General features: G+C 37.4%; 1 protein-coding gene across 1 annotated transcript; it reads left to right on the top strand.

Moving 5' to 3' along the window:
• The first annotated feature begins 206 nt into the window (after nt 1-206).
• On the top strand, nt 207-10,420 carry LOC103329682 (uncharacterized). Its single transcript, XM_089050622.1, has 8 exons — nt 207-365; nt 466-843; nt 1,051-1,539; nt 1,830-1,979; nt 2,734-2,829; nt 3,771-3,818; nt 3,933-4,348; nt 9,692-10,420. The coding sequence occupies exons 2-8, from the start codon at nt 477-479 to the stop codon at nt 10,298-10,300; spliced, it is 2,175 nt and encodes a 724-aa protein (XP_088906748.1). The 5' UTR covers nt 207-365; nt 466-476; the 3' UTR covers nt 10,301-10,420.
• Nucleotides 10,421-11,855: the final 1,435 nt, after the last annotated feature.

The following is an 11,855-nucleotide window of genomic DNA, read 5'->3' as shown; positions in this document are numbered from 1 at the left end:
TTATACTAATGTAGATTAGATTAATTTAGTCTAGTTTAGATTCTTACTTGTATAAAAAATCAAAAAGGAAATGACAAATTGTCCAGACCAAATTGCGGGCCGGGCCTACCTTTCCCAATCTGCCGACAGAAAATTACTCCATTAATTATTTACGACTCGAATTAGTTGGAGTCCGTCCGTTATTTTATACATGCTTTCACATGACCAACTGTACCAATAAGAGTGGCATCTTCTTGGTCTTTTGCCAAGTCTTTTTTTATTAATTCCTGAGTTATTACAAATGAAAAGAAGAAAAAAAAAAAACATATTGTGATCTATAAATCAGAAGTTTGCTGCTTCTTGAAGATTGCCCAATCCAATCAGCTGTGAGTAATATTATACTTTTTTTATTTTTCTTTGTTCAATTTCTTCTTGTTTAGTTTTCTCATATGCTGGGCATAAAGTCACATTGGAATAAGTTGACAGGTTGATTGAGGATGGCGGCTAAAGTAGTCCCTAGTGCAATTGTTCTCCAAGTTCTTAACCAAGGTAACTATGAAGAGTGGAGTTTTCGGGTTAAAACCTACTTGTTGGCTGAAGATCTGTGGGACGTTGTCAAGGGCACCACTACAAAGCCTCCCAAGGATGGTGAAGCTGATAAAATTAAGGATTGGAAGAAGAGAAATGCCAAGGCTTTGCATGCGATCCAGATTTCTTGTGGGGTTGAAACTTTTTCTTTGATCAGAGGCATCAGCAGGGCCCACGTTGCCTGGGATACTTTGGCAGAAAAGTTTAAGCCAGCTGAAGTGGAGCGTGAGGTGGAGGAGCCAGATGAAGACTTGGAAGGGGAAGCGATTGATGATGGTATTATGCCTCTATCCGCGCAAAACATTTCTGTGTTATTTCGTTAAACAATTTGACATGTTATATATTAATTAGATTGTTTCATATGTAATATGTATTATAGAAAGACAGTATGGCAGTATCCAGTAATCTTTTTTACATTAGTGGTCTTAATTTTTTTGAATCTTAAATAGTAACAATCTTAACCTTTCTCACTTGCCTTGCCAGGATGTGAGAATAATGCCAGCAACGACTTCGACTGCTATGAAAGTTTCATGTGGGATTTGGTGTTTGGTCATTGGAATTCTGCAGAGGAGTTTCTTAAAACAAAACCCGAAGCAGTAAGATCAAGAATAACTCCAGGAGGAGAGACAGCTCTTCACGTAGCAGTGAGATCTGAGGAACTGCAGGTTGCGAAAGAGTTGGTGCAGCGGATGGAGGGGGCAGATTTGAAAATAAAAGACGCTTATGGTTTCACAGCTTTTGCCTATACGGTAATTCTAGGAGACATCGAAATGGCTAAATGCATGGTTGAAAAAAACGAAAACTTACTCAGCATCAGATCCCCTCCCAACAATGCAATTCCACTGATCAATGCTTATCGTCGGGGCCAATGGGAAATGGCTAACTATCTCTATTCTCTCACTCCACTTGAAGATCTCAAGGATCGAGATGGGGCTGCACTTATTTCCCAGTGTTTTTTGAGCAAACACTTTGGTGAGAGTTTCAGATACATAGGTTAATTAATGTTAAGGACATTAATTTGCTAGCATTTGACTTGATTATTCTGAAAATGAATTCAAAATTAAAATAAAACAGAAAATGAATTTATCATCCTTTTTAGAACAAATTTGATTTAGACTAAAACAAATAGATTAATCCTTGGCTGGAATTCACGCATATATATAAGAGAAAACTACATTTACATATATTGTATTATTTTCTTAATTAATCTTTTCGTTTATAATAACTAATTCGTTTACTTTCAAATTCCTATATATATATAGAAATTGGGTGGGACTTAATTCAACGTCGTCCAAACTTGGCAACTACCATAGACTACTCCGGACAATCCCCTTTAAATGCACTGGTCTGTATGCGGTCTGCATTTCCAAGTGGAAGTCGTCTCAACTTATGGCGACGATGGATTTATGACTGTTAGTACTACATTCTCCTCTTTATTATTCAATATCATAACTTGAGATATTTTCCAATATTCTCCTTTATATGGCTTAATTTGATTTTTGGCGAAGCTCCTGCACTATATGGGGATGGGTCTAATTTCATACACGGAGCTAGCCTTTGAGAGATGACTGAACTTGGTAGAATGGGTTTCTGGAGGTTTCCTCCAGCTTTTTTTTTTCTGGAGTCAATTCCTCGCACCTTCTTTTCTGGTACTGGTGAAATGGCGTTCTGTCATTTCTTACGGTGGGGATGACTTTCTCTGTCTTGTGTTTTTTATGAGAGAGAAAAAAAAACGGATGTCTTTTGGTTTTCTGTGTGGTGTTATCCAATTTGCTTAGTTAGAGCATCCACTCAGGACTAAATTTAGCTTAATTGGAGATGGTCTTAGGCCATCTACAGCCATGAGTTATATCCCAAATATAGTACTAAATTAATGCAAAACTCATCTTCAGTCATGGGTTAAATAAAATTTTGGCCAAATTTGGAGGGTCATATTTGGCCTTTTAGCATCTTGAAAATAGCCATATAACTCATGACTAAATTTAGCCCACATGTCAGGCAGTCATTCGCTAAAGTAGTATGTGACAGCTACAGTCGCCCAAAAGCGACTGTTTGTTAGCAATCCCCATATATTTATTGAGAATTTTTTTGTAAGAAATCCTCTTATTCAGAATCTCCAGAGAAATAGTTTAATGTATTTCTTGGATTGTGTTGTTTTCTTAATAGGTGTACAAATACCTCCTATGGACATGAACAATATTCGTATAAATATGCAACCTACAGAACATGATGGAAATAATCAAAGGAGTCTGATCCGCTCAGGTACATATATATATATATATATATATTGTTAGTTTTAAGATTTACTGAGAGGAAACAGAGTGGGAGAATTGAATACTTCATTAAGTGAAAGATGGCTGTTAAATAGCCTTACAAAAACAGAAAAGAAACTTGCACAACTCCATGACCTGCTGCACGATCACATGACCAACAGCTCCTAAATTTAAGAGATCTTCCTAAAGAAACGTTCAAACCTCAGCTACTTCCCTAAAACATAGGGTTACTCCAACTAAACAGAAATACTTTAATAAATATTAAATAACTTCACATATATAGGTTGCAAGTTCCAACTCTGAAGTGTCGCTTGATTTGACCTCCTGAAACCTTTTTTTTTTTTTTTTTTTTTAACGTCATACAACATCTTTTACTTAAGGCTTGTTTGGTAATCTGTAGGTTTTTGGTTTTTAGTTTTTGAACTTTTTTTGAAGATGGAGGAAAAATATATATAGAAGATAAGGAGGGCTCTTGGAAATTGTTTGTTATTGTTACTAGCCTCGTACGTGTTTCTGCACCTGTGAGAGGCTTTTTTTTAAAAAAATTTAAATTTATTTTAGAATTAAAAAAGATAATGGGTAGTTGTGTTTCATAAAATAGGATCCATTATATGATATTTGTTTTTATTTTAATTTTTTTAATATGAAAAGGTGTGATTTTACCATATTATCCTCATTTAATTAATAATTTCAATTCTTAATGTTTGCATTAATCAAGTCATATTTTGGTATTTTAAATGTTTCACCATTCTCTGCTTTTTGCTTTATATATATATAGATGGTTTTCTTATACAATTTATGTAAATAAATTTTGTTTATGACAAGGAAAAAGAAACCACTTTTTATTATCATTTACTGAGAATGTGCGGGGTATTTTGTATCCTGTTTTATATATGTTCTTTTGCAACATATTTTGGATTTGCAATGCAGATATGGGTTTAATGCGACGACTAGTTACAAATCTCCTTGAAATTTTAGGTAAGCTACAGCCTACATCCACATTGTTGACTTCTTTTCCTTTCTCTTTTTTGTCTCAGTGATCATCAGTTATTTTAAAACCTTGTTAATTTTGCCTTCTCGATGTCATCCCAGGAATCAATCGCGTATATGAAATGAAAGTGACTCATACACGAATCTTTGAATTTCTACGTCACATGTCCAAAGCGACAAGCAATCTTACTGATGTAGGTTGCGTGCATACAGCGATCTTCCAAGCCGTAGAACGAGGGCATGTGGAGTTTATTTCTCATATATGTAGAGAAAATCCAAACCTCTGGGGGATCACTGATACAAAAGGCAGGACCATTTTTCACTTTGCAATTGAACGTCGTCGAGAAAAGGTTTATAACCTTATATATGAGCTCAGTGAAAAGAGAAGAAAGTTTGTAGTAGGTGCTCTTGATAAGCTTGGAAACACACTGCTAGATTTAGCAGTTAGTTTCTCCCCTTCTACACTAATGGTTCAAGGTGCAGCTTTACAAATGAAAAGAGAAATACAATGGTTCAAGGTTAGAAATTCTGACTCGTTATGTTTTGCAAGTTACTGTCCCTACATGCTAAGTTGAAATTCATATCAAACCAATATGAGAAGTTGCATATATAAAACTGCCATGGTCAAATTAACTATCCAGTATATATGTGTTTCAAACTCGGTTGGGATAAGTTACTAAATCGACCAAAAGACGCCTCCCAGAACCAATAATACAAGCACCTAGACACACGCCAAAATTGAAGAAGAGGTAGCAACCGTGGCCTTGTTGAATTATAAGTGCTCAAGCTGATTTCATAGATAGTTGTTTTCTATTTTCTTGTAATTTTGGTTCTTAATCCAAGTGGCATAGGTTGATTGGTTAGTTTAATGGAAGGCTGAGATTGCATTGTGATGTAATGCATCCAGCTGGCACCGTATAACGGTACTCTCACACCAAGAGTGTGAGATATACTGTACAAATTCTTGCAGTCTAAAGAAGGAGAATGTTCTCTGCTACATGTATAGCAGAGTAATCTTGCAATCCTCTTCTTCGTCATTCTTCTATCTTTCATTCTTACCAAAACCCATATACATAGCCAAATACACTAACATGGCCTCAGAGCCAGGTTCGATTAGCTAAAGGGGCGTTCATTCTGTGAAGAAAATCGGTCGAGGAGAAGTTCATTTTCAAGCTTACGAAGCTGAGTGAGTTCGATCAAATTTTTAGGTCTGAAAACAACTTGTTTTCGGTGCATCAGAAATCAAAATGGTTGGATCTGAAGCTCAGAGGCGAGACTTCCAATTTTCTCTGGAGAGAACTATTGAGTTTTGGCGGATTAAGATGATTACCATATTCCGATCTTATGGTCTTTGGAATCTGGTAGAGAAAGGACTTCCTTCATCAGATTCAAAGAAGAAGAAGATAACTGAGGAAATCTCAGAAGAAGAGGTTGATGAGAAATTAGGTGTCATTCTCATGAAGGATGCGAAAGCTCTTGGAATTATCCAAAATGCAGTTTCTGATTAGATCTTTCCCAGGATTGCAAATGCTGACTCTGCAAAGATGGCTTGGGATTTTCAAAATCTCATACGTGAATTTGAGTACACTAGGATGCGTGATAATGAAACCTTATTTGATTATCTTACTAGACTAAATGAATTGATCAACCAAATGAAAACGTTTGGTGAAGTGCTTTCAAAGGAGAGGCAGGTGCAAAAGGTCTTAATTAGTCTAAGTAAGAAATATGATCCTATATATCTTGTGATTGAAAACACAAAGGATTTGGAAACTATGGAGTTGCAAGAAGTAATTGCTATATTGAAGAGTCAAGAACAGCGGTTTGAAATGCATAATGTTGATACACATGAAAAAGCATTTGCCTCATTCACTGTGAGTTCCAAAGGTCAGAATAAAAATGGATCTCAGTCTGGTTCATTCAAGTAACAGGGAAATTGGAACTCTAAAGGAAAGCCATGGGAATCAAAAGGCAAGTCACAGCAGAGCAGCTATCCTGCACAGAATGTCAATTCCACAAACCAGGAGAATGCTAAACCTCAATGCAAGGTGTGTTCCAAGCATCATTTTGGTGAGTGCAGATATAAGGGAAAACCAAAATGCTATAACTGTGACAGATTTGGACATTTTACTAGGGACTGTACTGTGAATAAGAATGTGCAGAAGGCAAATTATGTAAACCAAATGGATGTGACAAGGAATCTGTTTTATGCCAATTGCACAACCACTGAGATCAAAGCCAATGGAGAATGGTATGTTGATAGTGGCTGTAGGAATCATATGATAGAAGATTTAAAATTGCTGGTTGATGTGAGAACTAATGTGACTGGGAAGGTACAAATGCCGACTGGTGCACTTATAAATGTAGCTGGCATTGGTTCACTGATGATTGACACAGAAAAGGGCAAGAAATACATCAGAGAAGTAATGTATCTGCCATGGTTGAAGGAAAACCTACTCAGTGTTGGGCAGATGGATCAACATGGATAATGTCTGGTGTTTGGAGAAGGAATGTGCAAGGTGTTTGATAGTCCATCTATGGATTATCTAATCATCAAAGTACCAATAAAAAGTAACAGATGCTATCCGGTATCCTTTCTTGCTGACAACCAGCTGCTCATGAAAACCAGTTTCATTCAATGCACATGGATGTGGCATAAGAGACTAGGTCACTTGCACTTTAAAGGTCCAAACAGTTAAGAGAGAAAGGCATGGTGCATGGCTTACCACAATTGGAAGCACAAAGTGATGTGTGTGAAGGGTGCCAACTGGGAAAACAACACAGGATTGTGTTTCCAAAGGAACAAGCTCAAAGAGCAAGCAAGGCACTTGAATTAGTGCATATAGATCTATATGGCCCTATGAGAAATGAATCAGTTGCAAAGAATAGATATTTCATGTTGATTATTGATGACTTCACGAGGATGATTTGGGTATACTTCTTAAGAAACAAGTCAGAAGCCTTCAGTTGTTTCACGAAGTTCAAATCAATGACTGAACTACAAACTGGACACAAAGTGAAATGCATCATAAGTGACAGAGGTTGAGAGTTTCTGTCTGCAGAATTTGTGGAGTTTTGTGAAGCTCAAGGCATCCAAAGGCAACTCACAATGGTCTATACTCCTCAGCAAAATGGAGTGGTAGAGAGGAAGAATAGGACTGTTATTGAAATGGCCAAATCAATGTTGCATGAGAAGGGAATACCTTATTTCCTATGGGCTGAAGCAGTGCATACAGCTGTTTACTTGCTGAACAAGTGTCCTACCAAAGCCCTTAGCAATATCACTCCATTTGAAGCATATAATGGAAGGAAACCTGGAATTGTACATCTTAAAATATTCGGTTCTTTGTGTTATGTTCATGTGCCGGATGAATTGAGACACAAAATGGAACCCAAGAGTACAAAATGGGTGTTTGTAGGATATGCAATTTGTGAAAAAGGTTATAGGGTCTTTAATCCAATTTCTAACAAGCTGATATTGTCAAGGGATGTGACATTTGATGAAGAAGGTGTGTGGAATTGGACAGATAACAATGGTTCAGACATGCCATCATACTCAGTTGGAAATCAAGTAGATTTTGATGCCAATTCTGGAAATTCAAAGGACAATGATGCGGCTACACCTCAAACTCAGAATCTGCTGGAAGGAAATTTGTCAACTTCACATCACACTCCAAGTGATATAAGTAGTGAAGAAAGAAGAACTCAAGCCTATGATCATTCTCCATTAAAGTGGAGGAGACTAGATGATGTGCTGGCACAATGTAACTTGTGCACCATGGAACCAGAAAACTATGCAGATGCTGCACAAGATGAATCTTGGCTTAAGGCTATGCAAGATGAACTGCAGATGATTGAAAAAAATGGAACATGGGAATTGGTGGACAGACCATCTAAAAAACCAGTAATTGGAGTTAAATGGGTTTATAAGATAAAGCTAAATTTGGATGGTTCAGTTCAAAAGAATAAAGCAAGGTTAGTTGCCAAAGGATATGCTCAGAAGCCTGGGCTGGATTACAATGAAACGTATGCACCTGTAGCTAGATTGGATACTATCAGAACACTTATTGCTCTTGCTGCTCAAAAGAACTGGAAATTGTATCAACTTGATGTGAAGTCTGCTTTTCTTAATGAAGTGTTACAAGAAGAAGTCTACATTGATCAACCGGATGGTTTTGTGATTCAAGTCAAGAAGACAAGGTGTATAAGCTGCATAAGGCTCTATACGGCTTGAAACAAGCACCTAGGGCCTGGTATGGAGAGATAGATAACTATTTCTCTCAATGTGGTTTCGAGAAAAGCTTAAGTGAAGCAATCTTGTACACCAAGGTAAGGGGAGATAAAGAGATCCTAATTGTGTCTATCTATGCAGATGATATTGTGTATACAGGGAGCAGTCAAGCACTGTTGGCTGAATTCAAAGAATATATGATGGCTAAGTATGAGATGACTGACTTGGGCCTACTTCATCATTTTCTTGGCATGAGAGTTATTCAAACTGAGTCTAGTATATTTCTACATCAAAAGAAGTATGCTAGCACCTTGTTGAACAAATTTGGCTTGATTGAATGCAAATCTGTAACCACACTCCTTGTTGCCACTGAGAAACTAGCTAAGGATGATGGAAGTGGAGCTGCAAATGAAGAACACTACAGAAGCATTGTTGGTAGTCTGTTGTACTTAACTGCTAAGACCCGACATCTTGTATGCTTCAAGTCTGCTAGCGATTCATGCCGCCCTACAAGCAGCATTATGGAACACTAAACGGTCTTGAGATATGTCAAGGGAACTCTAGACTAAGGCTTAGAGTATGTGAAAGGTGAAATCGTTCGATCGGCTACTCGTAATGTTGATTGGGAGGATCACAGTTGGTGATAGCAAAAGCACATCAGGGTATGCTTTTACTTTTGGGAGTGGAGTGTTTTCTTGGGCCTCAGTGAAATAGAACTGTGTTGCAATCGTCCACTGCAAAGTTGAGTACATCAGTGCAGCAGAGGCTACTACACAGGCCATTTGACTACGATTTGTGCTAGAGGATTTTGGAGAGCTTCAAACTGAAGCTACTCCATTGCATTGTGATAACATCTCAGCAATAGCAATCACTAAAAATCCTGTATTCCACCAGAAGACAAAACATATTGACAGGAGATACCATTTCATCAAGGATGTTTTGCAAGAAGGAGTTAATATTGTCCCACGAATGAGCAACTGGCTGACATCTTCACCAAACCCTTGGCCAAAGATCGATTCAATTATCTCAGAGGCATGCTTGGAGTGAAATCAGCTCAAGACTTAAAGGGGAGTGTTGAATTATAAGTGCTCAAGCTGATTTCAGAGATAGTTGTTTTCTATTTTCTTGTAATTTTTGGTTCTTAATCCAAGTGGCATAGGTTGATTGGTTAGTTTAATGGAAGGTTGAGATTGCATTGTGATGTAATGCATCCAGCTGGCACCGTATAACAGTAATACTCTCACACCAAGAGTGTGAGATATACTGTACAAATTCTTGCAGTCTAAAGAAGGAGAATGTTCTCTGCTACATGTATAGTAGAGTAATCTTGCAATCCTCTTCTTCATCATTCTTCTATCTTTCATTCTTACCAAAACCCATATACAGAGTCAAATACACTAACAGGCCTTAGTCCTTTTTTCTAGTAGTCACAGAAAAGAAAAAGAAAAAGAAAAAGAAAAAGAAAAGTTGTAATACAACAGAATCTGCAAAATTATACTTCAAACACCAGAAAATGAATCGTTAGATTATTTCTAGAGGAAGGACAAAAGACTCAAAACAAGCAAAAAATAATTTGTAATAACAAAGAGTTCATGGCGATATATCAATTGTTTTCTTGTTCAATGAAATGCAGGAGGTGGAGAGTATAGTACCTCCCAAAGTTCTTGAAGCAGTGACTTCTAAGAGTGGATTAACAACACAAGAGCTATTTACCAAAAACCACAAGGAATTGATGGCGGAGGGAGAAAATTCAATGAAAGGGGCAGCAACTTCTTGTACAGTTGTAGGTGCTCTCATCGTTACCATCATGTTTGCTGCAGCCTTTACAGTTCCTGGTGGAAATAATCAAAACACAGGTTTTCCCATATTCTTAAATGAAAGGGTATTCATAATTTTTATAGTTTCAGATGCTATCTCCCTATTTTCTTCCACAACTTCAGTAATGATATTCTTAGGAATCCTCACATCACGTTATGCCCAGGAAGATTTCCTCAAATCCCTACCCACAAAAATGATGTTAGGCCTTCTCGCACTTTTTTCGTCTATCGTCGCCATGATGATTACCTTTTCTTGTGCTCTCATCATTTTGCTTCATGGAAAATTTAGGATTATTCTTCCACTTATTTTGCTTGCTAGTTTTCCAATTACCTCATTCATATGGATGCAATTCCCCTTCCTTGCTGAGAGTTTCAATTCTACTTATCGAGGGGAATTATTTGACAAGAAAATCAAACGTTGGTAACTTCATGTTCAATTCCATTTGTAATCTGATGCTTGGATTGCTTTGCTACATTTTAAGAAACTTGTAAGAAAAGAACAATATATGTACTTGAATTTTACAATAAAATCCAACTTCAATTTATTTTTGAGTTAGTTGTCAACATTGGTTTTTTGACTTGGACATTCTACCGGAATATTACAGGTAAATCCTTTCATTTTTCACTTTTGCAAAAAAAGAAAATTTGCAATCATTTTTGCAATATAGTAAGATGTATCAATACCTTCATCCTTGTGTGAGAGTCCTGCCACCAGGGCCATGAGTCTTAAGCCATTCAGATGCAAGTAATTTCCAAGAGCATCCTTGGCAACTTAACCACCGAAGCCACCGCCGGAGTTATAATTGTTCTCCAATCAGTCAAAATAACCAGGTAAACGAGCTAAGGAATAAGGATGCATGCACAATTTCTGATAGTATAGATTATAGATAAGGATGTAATCACATCATTTCCAATAACCATGTTGGATTGTTTAGCAACACTCACATAAATTTGAAAAATATGGAACTTTAGCAAGTACAGCAAAATCTTTTTGTTATATAGGGAATACTAGCAACCTTCTTTAAGGAGAAATTATAGAATGGTATTGTACCACCACTTTAGCCGGTGATACTCCCCTTCAAAATTTGCCATGCGTACAACTTTTTAACAACTGAATTTAGTATTTATTTTTACCCTTAAAAATAAATTTCAAAGAATTTTTAAAACTTGGAAATAAAAACCCAGAAACCATCTCCCTCATCGACGGCGGCAAAGCCCCTGCCATGACTGTCTCTCTATCTGTGAATATTGTAAAGATATCAAAGGTCCTAACTCTGCCACATGTCAGAAGATTGAGGAAGAGAGTTGTTGAAATATTGTTAAAACTGTTAGCGTTCTGTTAAAAGAAGTTAGAGAGGTTAAGAGGTTAGAAACGTGTACACAAAGTTTTGACAAGCTAGTATAAAAACCATCTGTACTGTGTTGTAAGATCAATGAATGAATACATCAATTCTTCTCCTAAGATTCTCTGCTTCTCTCTGTTAAAATTCTGTTCAATATTGCTATTCTGACAAGCCATAGCAAATGAATCCTTCTAGTTCACAATCAAGAGAAAAACTTTGATTTTGCTCTTGATATATGTTGAAAGCTTGGATTCCTAAAACACCATAAACTCACCCCAAGAAAGTCTCAATCTAAATTCCTTGAGGCCTACCCGTAATAGTGAGGAGGAGAGGACTCCATTCTTGTCACCCCTCAAAACCTCCCTCTCCTCCAACCTCTCCTCTCCACCCACAACTACCCTAATTCCATCCAAGCCCTAGTCCTCACTCTCCCCGGCCACCCCTCCATCCCCGCCGGCTTCGAGAACGTCCAGGACTTGCCCGCTCACTCCTTCAAGCCCAAGATGTGCGCCTTCGGCCAACTCCACGATCCTCTCCTCCGCTGGTTCAACTCCCATTCTAACCCTCTTGTCGCCATCATCTCCGACCTATAATTGGGCTGGACCCATCGCCTCGCTACTCAGTTGGGTATTCAACA

Source organism: Prunus mume, linkage group LG4 (genome assembly GCF_029339155.1).
Source record: "Prunus mume cultivar Tortuosa linkage group LG4, ASM2933915v1, whole genome shotgun sequence".
Lineage (NCBI taxonomy): Eukaryota > Viridiplantae > Streptophyta > Magnoliopsida > Rosales > Rosaceae > Prunus > Prunus mume.
Note: the sequence above shows the minus strand (reverse complement) of the source record. Positions and strands in the feature narration are given on the sequence as shown.

Bases quoted from the DNA above. Each gene is read 5' to 3' on its own strand.
- LOC103329682 (XM_089050622.1), top strand. From the start codon at position 477: ATGGCGGCTAAAGTAGTCCCTAGTGCAATTGTTCTCCAAGTTCTTAAC. The intron at 844-1,050 runs GTATTATGCCTC...TTGCCTTGCCAG, and splicing joins AGGGGAAGCGATTGATGATG to GATGTGAGAATAATGCCAGC. The intron at 2,830-3,770 runs GTACATATATAT...TTTGCAATGCAG, and splicing joins AAGGAGTCTGATCCGCTCAG to ATATGGGTTTAATGCGACGA.